This window comes from Miscanthus floridulus, chromosome 11 (assembly GCF_019320115.1).
Source record: "Miscanthus floridulus cultivar M001 chromosome 11, ASM1932011v1, whole genome shotgun sequence".
Taxonomy (NCBI): domain Eukaryota; kingdom Viridiplantae; phylum Streptophyta; class Magnoliopsida; order Poales; family Poaceae; genus Miscanthus; species Miscanthus floridulus.
This window is the reverse complement of record NC_089590.1, coordinates 1,361,275-1,377,320: the sequence shown is the minus strand read 5'-3', so window position 1 is coordinate 1,377,320 and position 16,046 is coordinate 1,361,275. Positions and strand designations below refer to the sequence as shown.

The 16,046-nt window shown below is 47.0% G+C and overlaps 1 protein-coding gene across 1 annotated transcript; it reads left to right on the top strand.

Moving 5' to 3' along the window:
• Positions 1–11,777: 11,777 nt before the first annotated feature.
• On the top strand, positions 11,778–15,920 carry LOC136492938 (rhomboid-like protein 19). Its single transcript, XM_066488965.1, has 8 exons — positions 11,778–12,135; positions 12,264–12,382; positions 12,484–12,544; positions 13,481–13,647; positions 14,040–14,154; positions 14,706–14,908; positions 15,008–15,118; positions 15,432–15,920. The coding sequence occupies exons 1-8, from the start codon at positions 12,049–12,051 to the stop codon at positions 15,526–15,528; spliced, it is 960 nt and encodes a 319-aa protein (XP_066345062.1). The 5' UTR covers positions 11,778–12,048; the 3' UTR covers positions 15,529–15,920.
• Positions 15,921–16,046: the final 126 nt, after the last annotated feature.

The window sequence follows — 16,046 nt, the reverse complement described above, 5'->3', positions numbered from 1 at the left end:
ATTAGGCTAGACACACGCTCACTGCTATATTTTATTACTTGTACTTCTACTACGCTTATACTACATTAATGCGTGGTGTTATCTAGACTATGGGGAGAGTGATGCGTGTGTGACTTGGGTGTGTGGAGGGTGAGGGTTGTGTCGACCAAGTTGGAGTATACGATGAGCCTGGGGCAAGTCTTGCTATGGGATGCTACCTGGGCACCCTTGGAAATGGATACCTATGGTGGGTAAATAGTATATGAGGTGGTCCTGGGTGTGAACCTGTGATGGGAGGAGCCTGGGATGGAGCTGCTATGGTGGCATGACAAATGGAAACCCTGATGAAGACATACTGACTTGGTCATCCCTAAGGACTTACTAGTACTCAGATTCACCGGGAAGCCTTATGTACCACTCGCCCTATATGGTGCGGGACGGCCGGACTACTTGGTAGGATATTGCCACTACTGCTAGGTTGATAGCGGATAGTGTAAGGAGGTACGGGGCGTGGAGGATTTTCCCCCACACCCTTCCGAGACTTCATGGAGACCTTGTGGACCTGGCTCATGACTCACAGTTTCAGCCACCCCAGACTAGACTTGGGGTGTACCAGGGCTGAATGGTAGAGTGGCATTATCCTAGGCTAGCAAGTGGCCAGAATCAGCCTAGTTGACGATGGTCAGTGAGGAAGGCGGATCTTGTGGTTATGTAAAACCTCTATAGAGTGTATGGTTGATCGATCGATACATGTGCCGACTTATCGACTATGGACCTTTCCTGGGTTTCGCTTAAACTAGATAGTGAGATGAGTCCTTCTCTTCTTCCCCTGTGAGAGAGTGTCGGTCATAGCCAGGGGCTACGGGCCTTGAGATAGTGCTGAGAGGGAGTTGGCCTGTCGACTAAGTGATGGTATGGTGTTGGTGGAGATGGTGGTACATCGTATATCGATCCCAGGATCGAAACCTGGCTCAGGAAAGGGAATGGGGTGGAATATGTGTGGGAATGGTGTTAAAACTTGACTATACTATTATATACTTGATATGCTAAATACATAGGAAACCCCAGCCATATAGGTTCCTTTTGATTATATCCAACTTGCATCCAATTTCCATAAAGCAATGGTCGTAGGGTGGGAGTGGCCAGTACAAATCGTACTGATAAATTTTGGCACACAGGTTCTGCTGAGGAATATAGCTCCGAGGAGTTTGACGGTTGAGGGGTTCATGCCTACGCTCGAGTTTGGCGATCTTATCTTCAAGCTGTTCTGAATGAATGTTACTTTTGATTCCGCCAATGCGGCGATGTAATAATTTATGTAATTCCACACTATTTGTACTCTGAATTTATCATTGTATGGATGTGATATTCGACTTGAATTTGGGTAATATGATCTACAATAGTCTTATTTCACTTCGACTCTATGGATTTCCCTTCACAGAAATCAGGTCGTTTCAGTTGGTATCAGAGCCATACTTGACCATAGGACGAAACCCTCAGAAATAGACGATAGAATAGGACATAAATAACCCTTCTTTCGGTTATATACCGACCCTACATTTACTTTTATGCAAGGCTTATCTATTGTTGACCTACTAACACCTGTCCCTTAAAACATGCAAATGGCAACGAACGTCGACTGGCCACCTCTAGGACCGCTGCCTCTAGACCACGCTAAGCTTACCTTCGACCTACGTGAGCTCGGGGGTTTTGCACAAACCCTCTGTCAAGTTCTCGTCATGCTAGGAGTCCCTGACGAGCTTGTCAAGGTCACCTGCACCGGGAAGCTACCTTAGGAAGGAGGAATCGAAGGACCGGTTGTCACCTTAGTCGAGTTCCCAGCTAGCACTACCTTACCTTCTGTCTTAGCTTTCACCGAGTTGACTATAGAGGACATAGTTGAGGAGGGACTGCAAGCTATCTCACACAAGGCACTTCACAGAGTGATGAGAGACCACTATGAGCACCTGAAGATGATAGAGTTCCATCTACTTCACTAGGCCCTCGACCTTAGCCTTACCCCTAGTGAGCAGAGTTTCGTAGCCGATAGAGTTATCCTTGCCGAGGAGGATAGATGCCTTCATGTCTCGGCTATCCACCTACTGGAGTAGGATAGGTACATGACCTAGCTAGAGCAGAGGAGATGTCAGGACTAGGCCCTTCAGTGGGAGTACCAGGAGCAAGACTCATAGGGAGCATAGGAGCGAGCTAGTCTACTAGAGACCGTTGCCAAGCTACAGGACGAGCTCAACCATCATGAAGAAATCCATCAAGCTGAGGTCACCGACTTACAGGACAAAGCCGCCGACCTAGGCAACAGGAACTGCTACCTCAACAGCAAGGTCTTGGAGTTGCAGAGAGAGTTGGATGACAAGAAGGCTGAGTTCAACCATAGTGGAGACAGAGAAAGGACCAATGGGATTAACATGCTGAAAATCCAATCTCGGAACAAGACCATGACTCAGGATTTAGAGGAGTTCAGGAAGAAGGCCGTTCACAACCAGGGTCACCTGATCGAGGCACTTAGGTAGAACGAGTACCTACAAGACAAGTGTGAGAGGACATGGCAGGCTTGGCAGAAGTCTGACAGGAAGCGCCTCAGGGAGATGAAGGGTATATGGGATCAGGTACCCAAGGAGATTTGCAGCAAAACGAAGCCTAGGATGGAGGAGTTTGAGTTAGCCACGACTCGCCTTAACCTAGACACCTGCCCTACCCTACCTGGAGCCAAGCCTACCGAGGAGCTCGTCAAGGCCTTGGAGTACATGTCCCAACTTCACAAGTCAGACGAGGAGATTGAGATCGAGAATAGTCATATCCTAGCTGTGGTGTACGAGTTAGAGTAGATGACCCTGCATGGTCATGAGTCATGTTAGTGGCTTCCATAAGTTGTACCCCATGATGTACCCCTTATGAGATGTAATATGAGACACTATGTGTAGTACGATTCTCGCAAGTCTTCAAGTGTAGCTACTGGAGATGATGCTATGTAATAAAACCCATGTAATGAATGTTTTGGATCTTATTGCATCTTATGGATCTTATTGCTTCTTTGTAATGAGTGTTGGATAGTATAAATATTTTTCTTTAAATCATCAAAATTATGTAATCATACTAAATTATAAGCACTTATGGCATGAACACTAAAATTCCTATGATCCGTGTTGCAGATGCTGAACCGCTGATCTAATCATCTAATGAACCGTGGACGTGCGCCCACCCCTGAACCAGTTGAACCAAATGGGGGCGTGGTGGCAATAACCATGGCCGTGGCTGTGGCCGTGGACATGGAGGGATACCCTTCAACCTAGAGAATACCCCACCGCCTGAGGAGAACCATCCTCCACCACCACCACCAAACCTGGTAGAAGTGATGGCACAATAGACTCAACTTCTTGCAGCTCTGGTTAACGAAGCAAATCGTCGCCAGGGAGGTCAGCAGAATGACTTCCAAAGGAAGCTAAAAGGATTCCTGAAGCTAAGGCCACCTACCTATGATGGCACCGACCCTGACCCGCTTGTAGTCGATGACTGGCTCAAGGAGATGGAGAAGAAGCTTGACCTCACTACTTTCATTAACGATGAGTGTGTTGGAGTAGCTGCACACCATCTCATAGGTGCAACACACGCCTAGTGGGATAGTTTCAGTGATTCCCATGAGGACCCTGCTAACATCTCATGGGATGAGTTCGCCGAAGCATTCACTGAGTATCACATTCCCAAGGGTATCATGGAGGCCAAAGCTGAGGAGTTCCACAACATCAAGATGGGAAAAGACAGGGTGACTGAGTACACTACTCGTTTCACCAATCTTCTGCGCTATGCACCTTCCTATGTTGTGAACTCTGAGAAGGAGAAGTTGTACTATTACTGCAAGAGACTTAACCCACACATCAAGTTGAAGTTTGGTGGTATTGAGAGTAACACGTTGCGTGCTCTGGTAGATCGCTGCATCCAGATCGAGAAAGATCATGCTGAAGCTAGAGAGGAGTATAGGGAGAGGAAGCGTAAGCCTAAGGAGTCCTTCCATGGCCGTGATCGCAAGAGGTTCCGCAGAGATGCACCATCCAGGGAATGCTCTTGCCACAACAGGGATGACAACCATGGCTCGAGTTTGGTGATCTTATCTTCAAGCTGTTCTGAATGAATGCTACTTTTGATTCCGCCAATGCGGCGATATAATAATTTATGTAATTCTGCACTATTTGTACTCTAAATTTATCATTGTATGGATGTGATATTCGACTAGAATTTGGGTAATATGATCTACAATGGTCTTAGGGTCTGTTTGGTTGGGCTTTTGGCTTTGGCTTTTGGCCCCAAAAGCCAAAAGCCCAACTAAAGGGGCTGCTTTTGGAGGCTGTTTTTTCAGAAGCAGCTGCTTTTCCGTAGTATATTTTTGAAAGCTGGTTTAACCCTGCTTTTGGCTTTTGGCTTTCTACTTTTCGAAATTGGTGGAATAAAAAGCTCTTCCATAGTTGTTTCAAGAGAGATAAAGGTAGAAGGTATATTTTATACTTGTTTAACCAAACAGCTTTCAGCTTTTCTATAGCTCACAGCCCGCAGCAGCTTTCCCACAGCTCACAGCCCACAGCAGCTTTTTCCCACAGCCACAGCTCAACCAAACACACCCTTATTACACTTCAACTCTGTGGATTTCCCTTTGCGGAAATCAGGTCGCTTTAGATTTGATCAGTGAAGCATTGCTGCATGCACCTCTGGTAGGTGGCGCCAGTGTTCTTCAAGCCGAATGGCATGGTTATGTAGCAGTATGAACCATACGAGGTGATGAACGAGGTTGCAAGCTGATCAGACTCTTTCATCGTGATCTAGTGATAGCCTGAGTAGGCATCCAGAAAGGAGGGGATCTCACAACCCGAGGCGGAGTTGACTATCTGGTCTATGCGCGGCAAAGGAAAGTGATCCTTCGAACACGCTTTGTTGAGGCCCGTATAGTCAACGCACATTCTTCACTTCTTGGTCTTCTTTTTAACAAGAACGAGATTGGCAAGCCAGTCAGAGTGGAATACCTCTTTGATGAATCTGGCTGTAAGGAGTTTGGCGATCTCTTTGCCTATGGCCCTGCCCCTCTCATCGTCGAAGCAACATAGGCACTGCTTGGTGGGCTTCGAGCTCAGGATGAGGCGCAGTGCATGCTCGGTGACCCCCTATGGTATGCCTAGCATGTCAGAAGGCTGCCATGCAAAGACATCGCGGTTGTCACGTAGATAGTCGATGAGCTCGTGTTCCTATTTGGCCAGGAGCTAGGTTCCGATCCGAACCATCTTGGTTGGGTCGGTGGGGTTGATTCCCACTGCCTTGGTTTCCTTGAGCGGTTAGAAGGCCATTGAGGAGGTTGGTTGGTTGCAGTCTGGGACTACTGGGATCGATGATTCCCTAAGCCACGGGAGCTCAGATGAGTTGACGACCGTAGTGGCGAGCTCGTAGTGCTCGCGGTCGCATGTGAAGGCGTGCGAGAAGGCGCTACTCATGGTGATGACGCCATTCAGTCCCGACATCTTTAGCCTGAGGTAGGTGTAGTTGGGGATTGCCATGAATTTGGTGTAGCTTGGCCACCCCAAGATGGCATGGTAGGATCCAGGAAAGTCCACCACTTTGAAGGTGAGAACCTCCGAGCAAAAGTTGGCTCGGCTACTGAACATGACGGGCAGGTCGATCTGCCCAAGTGGGTATGCCTGCGCTCTCGAGATCGTGGAAGGGAGAGCCCACCAGGCGGAGCTCCGATCGAGGGATGCATATGGCATCGAGGGTGTCAATGTAGAGGATGTTGAGGCCACTACCTCCATCCATCAACACCTTGGTGATGAGCTTCTTGCGGATGATGGGATCGACGATGAGCGGGTAGCATCCTGGTCTCATGATGTGGGAGGGATGGTCCCTCTAATCGAAGGTGATCAAAGATTCTAACCAGCTGAGGAAGGAGGGACGGCTGTCTCGACGGCGCATGCTTCCCTATAGCGTACCTTGTGCTGGCGCTTAGACCAAATGGTGTCGGATCCATCGAAGATCATGATGCATTCATCGGCATTGGGGAAACTATCTTCGTCCTTGCCTGCCATGCCTCCTTTCTTGGCTGTCGCCTCTTTGCCGTCCCCTTCTTTTGGCCTACTGGCCTATCGTAGGAAACGTTTGAGGAGCTCGTAGTCCTTGTAGAGGTGTTTGATGAGGTAGGCGTGGTCGGTGCATGGGCTATCCATGAGCTTGTTGAAATGGTCAGGCAGGCCCTGTTGGGGCTGTTTGCCCATGCGGTCAGTTGCGGCAATCAACGCGGTGTTGTCCGGTCGACGCCGGTCCTTTTTGTTCTTCTTGCCCCTCTATATGGAGGGGCCTGCATCTTGATCTATGCGCTTGGCCTTGCCTTTGTCCCATCCTCCGTTGAAGACCGCTCCAACCACTTCCTCATCGGAGACGTGGTTAGTGGCGATGTCAAGGAGGTCATGGGTGGTACGGGGCTTCAGGCATCCAAGCTTGTAGATTAGGGACTCGCAGGTCATCCCAGAGAGGAACGCGCTGATGACATCCGCGTCGACGACATCAGGGAGGGAGTTGCATCATTGAGAGAACCTACAGATGTAGTCCCATAGGGACTTGCTGGGCTCCTGCTGGCAACTCTTGAGGTCCCAGGAGTTCCCTAGGCAGACATACGTCCCCTAGAAATTCTCGACGAAGACCCTCTTGAGGTTCGCCCAGTTGCGGATGCTATCATGTGGGAGGAATTCAAGCCATGCCCGAACATGTTCCCCCACACAGATGGGGATATACTAAATGATGAAATAGTCATCATCCACCCCTCCGGCTCGGCAGGTGAGCCAGAAATCTTCAAGCCAAATATCAGGGTTTGTCTCCCCGGTGTACTTGGTGATATTGGTGGGTGGTCGGAAGTGTTGTGGGAATGACACTCTTCGGATATGACGGTCAAAGGCCCGTGGCCCTAGACCCTCAGGGCTAGGACTCCGGTTGTCCGGTCGGCAACCATGCTTGGGGCGCGTTTCACCGCTCACCTCGATGGTTCGGCCGGGATCCGTGTCGCCTACTCTTACCGCTACCCGGTGGACATCATCATCGTGCTAGGCCTGATGTTGGTTGCTGACAATGCTACGAGCATCCTAGTGTGGATAGGGCCGCTCGTGTACCGGCAGTCGGTGGGGAGCAGACCAGGCCTAATGTAGGTCGGACCGTGGCATGGCTGTCGCCCCTCGAGCTGCACCTAGCGGCTGTAGTGGTGAGCGGATGTAGCGATCCATCTGGCACGTCCCCGTTCCCCCGGTGGGGAGAGGGGGCGTGTGTCAGAGTCGTGATGCAGACCTTTCCACCAATTGAACAGCAGCGGCTTCTACTAGAACCCAGAGGTTCTGGTAGACTGCCTGCTCCTAGGGGTCGATGGGCTCGAGAAGCCACACAGAAGCATTGCCACAGTGGCGATGTTCTGGCTAGCCCAAACGAACTATGGGAGATTGTTCCCCTCATTCATGATGTTGTGTTGGACCTGATGGGCACGACCCCGGGTGCCACTCGTCGGGCCATGCGCATGGGGCGCAACGTGATGTACCGAATGCGCCGCCACAGGCGACGACTGGTTCTGCCGCCATTGTCGTAATTCCTCTGCGTGCGATTGCATAGACATGAGACCCTCTGCACATGGGTCTAGAGGGGTGTGAGTCTGCGTAGATTCCACAACCACCAAGGGCTGTCCCGGAGCGTCCGCCATAGCGCACTCCCAGGACGGATGGTGGCGAGGTACCACATCGCCGATGCTAGAGCCGTTGCTCTCAACCTCATCATCCGAGAGTTCCTAGAGAGTGGTAGGAGCATAGCTCACCATTCCCATGAATTCGGATATGATGGGGGATGGTGCCAGCATCCTTTAGAGCCCCCGAGTGTACGCATCCATAGGGGCATGAGGCCATAGGGGAACCGAACATATGGTGTTCATGGGGCGGGCAGTACGGTCCCTCTGGATGATTGGCGGGAGATAGTAGATAAAGAGTAAATAATAGTACGCATATTACTTACAACGGGGTTTGAGTAGAGAGTTTGCTCGGAATGATGTGCAGATGCCGTGTTGTTGAAGTCGTGCATCCTAGAGTCAATGGAGGGCGCCCCTCCGACAGGTGCTGGGACGAGTGCCTTCTCACGGAGGTGTAGTACGCCGAGCCGGTCAGCGACGAAGTCCAGGCTTCCGAGAAGAAAGGCCTGGAATGGCTCGAAGTCGGGTGAAACCCATATCCCAACAGGTGGGAGCGTGGGAAACTCTAGTGAGCCGAGGTGAATCGAATCGCCAGAGCCCGCCACGGCGAGGGTGGTAGAAAAGTGGGCCATCCGATGACCAAAAAGTGTTGAACGTACAACGTCTTCCCCAAGGACGGTGACAACTGTCAGTGCAGAAAGTGACCAACAAATAATATTTGTAGTTTTACCGTACGTTGTGATCGGAGGTGGCCTAGCACTCAATGACACATGGTTTATACTAGTTTAGGCAACATGCCCTACGTCTAGTTTGAGTCGGTCGGTGACTTTATTCCTGAGCCAGGTGCTCGAAGTTTGTAGTAGGGTTACAAATGAGAAGGAGAAAGATGGGGTGCACGAGAGGTCTGGTCAACTCCGATCGGAAGGGCCGAGAGCGACATGAGCTCCTCTATGAGCTAAGTGTTCAAGCGTGTGCTTGAGGTCCAAACCTGACGGTTCTGTGGTTGTGAGCTAGTGAACTTGATCGATCTAGATTAACTTGTATAAATTTGAATCAACTTAGTCTCTTGGGAAAGAGCACATCCCCTTTTATAGATGAAGGGGGTGGCCTTACAAGTGAGAGGGAGAGAGTTCGTATGCTTCTAAGTCTTGTTGCCCACGCCGACGGGTACAGGAGGATGGTAGGCGGCCACAATACTATTGGATATCGGTTGTATGTGGGAGGTTACATCATCTTGTTTCGAGTATGGCAGATATTGGCACCTGCATATACTGTTGATGCGTAGAGGCATGTGAGGAGTCTCACCATGTTCACTTGGTACGGTAAATCTCAACGCGCACAACACTGTCGATGCCTAGAGGCATGTGGGGGGTCTTACCGTATGGGAGTTAACGGTGCCCACAATACTATAGAGAAAAATATCGGCGCATACAATACTATTTGTGTCAGGATGGTTACAGAGTACTGTTCCTATAGGTGATAGGGTACGGTCTCTGGTATCATGATTTGACTTGAGCGTCTTGCCTTGCTGTCTCCGTTCCCTGGTCCCTTCTGGGCGGGCGTCCCTGGTCGGTTGGTCCCAGCCGGCTCTGGTTGCGTCAGTCGGAGAAGAGCAGTGAGCAGGGTCTTTGCATATCCCGGTCGGAGACGTGGGATCGGAGTCGGAGGTAGTGCTTTGCCAGGCCTTTCGGTCGGAGTGACCGTCCGGAGGCGCTGGAGACCGAAGTGAGCGCTCTGGTCGGAGAGGTGGGCCGGAGTCGATAAGCGGGCGTTGTTCCTCCTCGGTTGACCTTCCGTTCGGTGACTGGACCTCCCTCCTGGCCTGTTGTTTTCGACACTTGGGCCGGTCCATGAGTTACGCGCTGTCTGCTTGGGTCGAGCCTTTGTAGGAAAGCCAGTTCGCGACAGACCCCGGGTTTATAAACCCAACAGTTTCCAAATGTTTGATTTTGGATGTCCGATGTATAGATTATTGTCTGACGATGAAGCTGCATAAGTGGCTCTAAATCAAATAAACCTAACACTCTCGTGCATATGCTTTGCAATTCTCTTTTTTTATTAAGCGTTTATCTTAACATTCATGCATTTTTTGTTTGAGCCTAAGAGCAAGGCTAATAATATAGCCGACTGCTGACTGTATGATTCCTTACAACCTACTTCTCAGCCCATCCATATGGTAGTAACATCTTCACTGTTAATACGTGGCTCACTTGTCTCTCTCACGGAATTTATTGATTCTTATGCTTAAGCCAGCTATAAGCTTACAGCCCGCTTCTCTTCTCTCTCCTTCTCTCTTTCTCTCTTCAGCATTTAGCCTGCTTGCAGCCGCTTATTATACTTGCTCTAACCATGGTTGGTTACAGTGACGAATGCAAAACATAATTGAAGGAGAGATGGTTTCTTCTTTCACTCTCTATTTTTCTTCTTTTCTTCGCTTCTTCTTCCTCCTCACCCTTACTTGTACGGGCTGGAGCCCCAGACCCACTAGATCCGCCCTGGTTGGTTGGTGGCCTGTTTGACTCACGTAGCCCCAAGGAAAGGAAAAAGTCTACTTCACCCCTCCACCTTTCATACTGGGTCTACTTTACCTCCAACTATGAAATCGTCTGTTTTACCCCCTCAACTTTTTAAAACCGTCTATTTTACCCCTTGGGCGGTTTTTCAACGGCGGTTTTGCTACAGTAACATCATGTTTGCTACAGTAACGTGGTTTGCTGCAGTGTTGTCATTTTGAGTTTTGTTTTTTTATTTATTTTCGGTGATTTTTTGAAAAATCATAGAAAAATCATAAAATGAAAAATCTAATTTTATTGGACTCCACATGAGTAGATCTACACAATGAATATATAATACAGTATGCTTTAGTACAAATTGTTTTTGTAGCTTTAAATTAATTGAAAAATCTAATTTTATCTGTAATTAATTAGCCGAGCACGGGATCCACGAGCTCAGCCGCCACCGTCGTCGACAGAGGAGGAGGAAGGAAGGAGCCGCGAGCTCAGCCGAGCACGGGATCAAACGGCATCCACCACGTTCCTGCGTGGATTAATTGGAAAATCTAATTTTGTCTGTAATTAATTGAAATAATTCATAGCTGCAGCTTCTATGGTCGAATTATGGTGAAATTTTTATGCTGCGCTAATTATTGTATGTTTGAACTATAGTAAAAATTTCATACTCATTGGACTATGTATAACTTAGTTATAGATAAATTCTAATTAATTACAGATAAAATTTGATTTTTCAATTAATCTAAAGCTAAAAAAAAATTGTACTAAAGCATACTGTATTATATATTCATTGTGTAGATCTACTCATGTGGAGTCCAATAAAATTAGATTTTTCATTTTATGATTTTTCAAAAATTCACCGAAAATAAATAATAAAAAAAAAGAAAGTTAAAAAGCAACGGCATTGTAGCAGCCACTGTTACTGTAGCAAACCCGCTGTTACTGTAGCAAAACCGCCGCTGAAAAACCGTCCAGGGGGTAAAATAGACGGTTTTGAAAAATTGAGGGGGTAAAACAGACGGTTTCATAGTTGGGGGTGAAGTAGACCAAGTATGAAAGGTGGGGAGTAAAGTAGACTTTTTCCCCCAAGGAAAGCAAGACATTACTAGCAGTTGATTAATGGTGGACGGGCCCACATAAAAAAATCAAGGAGGGAAGTTAGGCTCTGTTTAGTTTCCAAACATTTTTTTTTGTCTCCTACAGTAAAAGAGTATATTTGGACACACGTATAGAGTATTAAATGTAGACGAAAAAAAACTAATTGCACAGTTCTCGGTAAAATCGCGAGACGAATCTTTTAAGCCTAATTAGTCCATGAAAAGCCTTAAGTGCTACAGTAACCCCGCATGTGCTAATGACCGATTAATTAGTATCATTAGATCCGTCTCGTAGTTTCCTGATGGGTTCTGTAATTTATTTTTTTATTAGTATCAAAAACCCCTCCCAATGTCCTTCCGACACTTTTGATGTGAAAAAAAAAAAAATTTAACCTCCCAAATTAAACGCACCCTTAGCGAAATAGACAAGGTGAGTCTGGAACGGACGCTTCTCCTCCCTCGCTTTCGGTGTTGGGCGTGCATCGGCATTCTGTGACTGGTGGACTGAAGGCAAGGGAAGGAGAAGGGAAGGGAAGCTTTGGGTGGGAGAGGAGAGGAGGAGGGGGAAGCCTAGCAGCAACAGTAGGCAGTAGCAGGGTTGACCGGAGGGGGAGTGGAGAGTAACCCCAACAACCCCACCTCCTCCCCTCCCCTTCTTTCTTATTGCCATTTGCCACCACTCCACGTCTCCACCAAACAAGGCAACAAGGGAGAAGTAGATCTGCATCTGCGAGAGGAGGCAGCGGCGGTGGTGATGATGGAGAGCCAGCCGCTGCAGGACCCGACGGCCACGGCTCCGGCCCCCGGATCTGCGGAGCCAGCCGGAGCTCCGCCTGCCGTCGTAAGCGCCTTCCTTCCTCTGCCTTCATTTCTTGCACTTCTTGCTTCTCTGCCGCGCCATTGCTTCGCCTGGGGTTCTGATTCAGCTCACTGCTTGTCTACCGAATCCGGATCTTGTCGTTTTTGCAGACCCCCGGCAAGGGGTTCACGCGCACCTGCAAGGGCCTCGTCGTCGTGCTCATCGGAGGATACGTGCTGCTCCAGCTCCTCCCCTCGTCACTCAACTACCTCGCCATCATCCCCTCCAAGTACGTGCCTCTGCCCACGACGCTCAAAAGAGACAGCTTTTCCCGGCAGAGTGGTGGTGGCTCCCCAGGACATTCCTTTGACTTGTGTCTGCGCCTTGCAGGACAATCCCCTATGTATGGACTGTCTTCACTGCTGGTTACATCGAGCAAGTCCTCCCAGGGGTGAGCTCAATTTCTCTTGATTTGCTGTCCCCTATGTTTCTTTGATTCAAAGTTTGAGTTATGCATAGTTAGGCCCTACGTTTAAGAAATGTCAACGGCTAAATTGTTTACCTTTTCCATTTACAATGCATACTTCTTGAAAATATTATACCAGGCAGTAATAATGTTAAAAGAGCAAAAGAAATCAGGATAGCACTTTCACAATGAAATCTTCAAAGTTTATCTTCATATTGAGATAATCTTTTGCAAAACTAAAGATTGAACCATAGACATATTAAATTCAGGCTCAGCAACAAACAACTTCTTTGCTTGTGTCTTCGATGAGTTGCATTCCAGACCCCTGGCATTGTAGCCTGCACCTCGAGAATAAAATAGATGAATACTACCAGAACAGGATTACTTTGGGAAAACGTGTAGTACTTCCTCCATCCCAGAAAGGGTTGAATGAGGTATCATGAGAGTTAAAAGTGGAGTAATTAATTCTTATGATGATTAGTAGAAGAAATTTGCAGCAGCAAATCAACAAGGATTGAATGGGGGGTGCAGAGAGAGAACTAAGATAGCCGTGTGGACTTACTTGGAAGGAAAAGCTACATGTTTGCAACATGCAAGGCTACCTGCTTCTGGTTTGCCAAGTATATGGAAAGAAGTATTTGGGAGCCCATTTTTTTAGGGGGTGGGGGCTGTGCTATTGCTGAACATGATCTTCCTAGTGCATCACCCTGTTGTAAGAACCCCTAAAATTAAATGTTTAAGCTGAAGCAAACATATGCTGTTAAAGTTCGCTCGTCGCTTTGGTATAGTAAAATTGCCATGTGGTTGCACCATATTATGCTCCAAAATTTGAGAGACAAGGAGTGGCATTTCTCTGACAGCATAAAGTAGTCTCCTTTGTTATGTTCTTAATGATAACAAACAGAATTTTTGCTTTTACAGGCCATTGGCAGTTCTCTTGGTCTTCTCTTTTGTGGAAAGGACATTGAACCAGCTTGGGGCCGCAAGGAATTCTTGAAGTTCATTATTTTGATCAACTCCATCTGTGGCATTCTTGCTTTCTGCTTTGCTATTGGACTCTACTACGTCACCGGAAAGGAGAGCTTCCTGTAAGTTTTAATCCATCATTCAGTCTATCAGATGTGCCTATTACTAATTAATCATTATCTGGCACTGCTCTTAGTTCTGTTTAATGCTCTTATTTCCCATGCCTTCGTCGAGTGTCAAGATGGTCAATTGATGTGCTCGTGTTGACATCTGCTTCTAATGAATATAAGGTCTGCCAGTAAGAACTGCAGAATAACTAGCTGATATCAAACAGCTACTCTTCTAGTCACTAATTAAAAATCTTTGGAGTTTAGACACATTGATACCAAACGATCATTGTTAGTTGTTTTTGCGTCATTCGAGTTGCTAGGTTACATGGTCACATACTACTTTCTGAGAAAATAAGGTTACTGTCTGAGCACATTACCTGACCTTCTTATGCCATGACATGCAGTGTCACACCACTTTCTGGTTTCCACGGTTGCCTTGCTGGCTTCCTTGTGGCCTTGAAGCAGCTCTTACCAAACCTTGAGCTTCCTATGTGCTTTTTCTGGAAAATAAAGGCAAAGGTATACCAAATGGCCATTTCTAAGCTGGCAAAATATTTGGTGCAAACCATATCTTCGGTGCAATCGTGAAAACCCTTTGCAAAATCATACTTAGGAGTTTTCAAAAAATTTGAAACTATGCACACCAATAGTGCATCTGTAGATGTGCATTGTCACAAAATTTGAGATTCAAACTCGTTTTGCAAAAAAATCATATGAAAATAACAAATTTCATTTGCATATGCACTAGAGGACAAAATTCCCAAATGAACATCTACATATGCACTATTGGTGTGCACTAGAGGACAAAATTCCCAAATGAATCTCAAATTTTGTGACAATGCACATCTACATATGCACTATTGGTGTGCATAGTTTCAAATTTTTTAAAAACTTGGTTTCAATGGGGTTTTCATTGATTGCACCGAAGATGTGGTTTGAACTGAATATTTTGCCATTCTAAGCCTACAGCTATACTATACTTATTGTACCAGTGTACTTATTCCGCAGATACTTACAAGCTTGTTGATGCTGAGTCATCTTATCTCTTTGTTTCTCTCTTGCTACTGCAGTGGATGCCATTCTTTGTTGTATGTTTCTCAAGTATCATGGCCTTCATTGTGCCTGATTCCATTAACTTCCTGCCAACTTTGGTGTCTGGGATGTATGTTAGTTGGCTTTACCTGAGATACTTCCAAAGGAACCCACTGACTGGACTTAAGGGTGATCCAAGTGATGACTTCTCCTTCCCCAGTTTATTCCCAGCTGCCATGAGGTACTTTGAATCTTCTGTTATTTTTTTCCTTTTACATCAGCAAACACTCACTACTGATCTCACTTTTGATATCATTCGATGCTTTTGTTTTCCCTGCAGACCAGTTACAGACCCTGTGGCCAACCTGTTTGATAGGATGTTGTGTGCAAGGTCAAGGCCTTCGGAAGTGGCTCTCCCAATTTCAGATCCTACCAAGGCTTCAAGAAGAAGGTATAAAAGTTCACTTTTAGTTAGAATTTAGATAAGGTGGTATCGTTGTGCTATACCAGCCGGTCATATTTGCTGCTGGCGCTTGGCTTTGGTTGCGATGGTAATTCTTGAAGACTTGATTGAGGCATCTAGAGTTCTAGACGCCATTCAACTCCAAGTGCTAATAATAGAGCTAGCACCACAAAAGTTGTGTTAAACGACTGTGCAAAGGCAGCTAGAGACCGAAACCGTGTTACTGAAATGTTTGGAATCTCAGAAACAAGTCTTTATATTGCTTATTAAGAGCTGACTAATTCCATCTCAATCATTTCAGGCAGCGCGGCGAGAGGGTTCTTGAGGAAAGGCTGGCGGCCGACAGTGCTGGTGACACAGAAGCCGTGCCCCACGGCCATGGCACCGCGGAAGACTGAGAACTCTCTCGCGACCATCAGCACCTTTTATACGAATCATGCTCATGCTGCCCGTGGCTTTGCTCCCTCCTCCAGCGTCGTAGCTCTCCAGATTTGTCTTCTGGAGATGGAGAGCCATTCAGTTTACAGCGAACCAATAATATGATGTTCTTTTTTATTGTTTCTCTGTTTGCGAAGATTTATTGGTTAAATTCTGTAGTAGTCGATTGTTATATCACGGTGAAAGAAGAAGAAAAGAGTGGTGGGTATTTGCAGCGAGATGTTGAGGTTCCGTAGTAGTGATGATGCATTTGCAGCCGATTGTTTGTTACTGGTCAGATTCTGTAGTAGTCATATACTCTACTCATATATAGAAAGAAGAATGGCTTTGTCAGTATCAGATGTTGAGATAATCGTTTTTCTAGTAACGTGATTTGAGTGGACAATAGGTTTTTTCACACATAAGAACAGGGCTGATGCCCTGAATTTGTGGCTTCGTGACAATAAGGAGAATGGTTTGTCGCCTCCTTCATTGAGCA

What these genes read in the sequence shown, in the direction of transcription:
- LOC136492938 (XM_066488965.1), top strand. Translation starts at nt 12,049, where the DNA reads ATGATGGAGAGCCAGCCGCTGCAGGACCCGACGGCCACGGCTCCGGCC. An exon ending in TCGAGCAAGTCCTCCCAGGG is followed by an intron (nt 12,545 to 13,480) that starts GTGAGCTCAATT and finishes TTGCTTTTACAG; the next exon opens with GCCATTGGCAGTTCTCTTGG. An exon ending in ACCAAGGCTTCAAGAAGAAG is followed by an intron (nt 15,119 to 15,431) that starts GTATAAAAGTTC and finishes CAATCATTTCAG; the next exon opens with GCAGCGCGGCGAGAGGGTTC.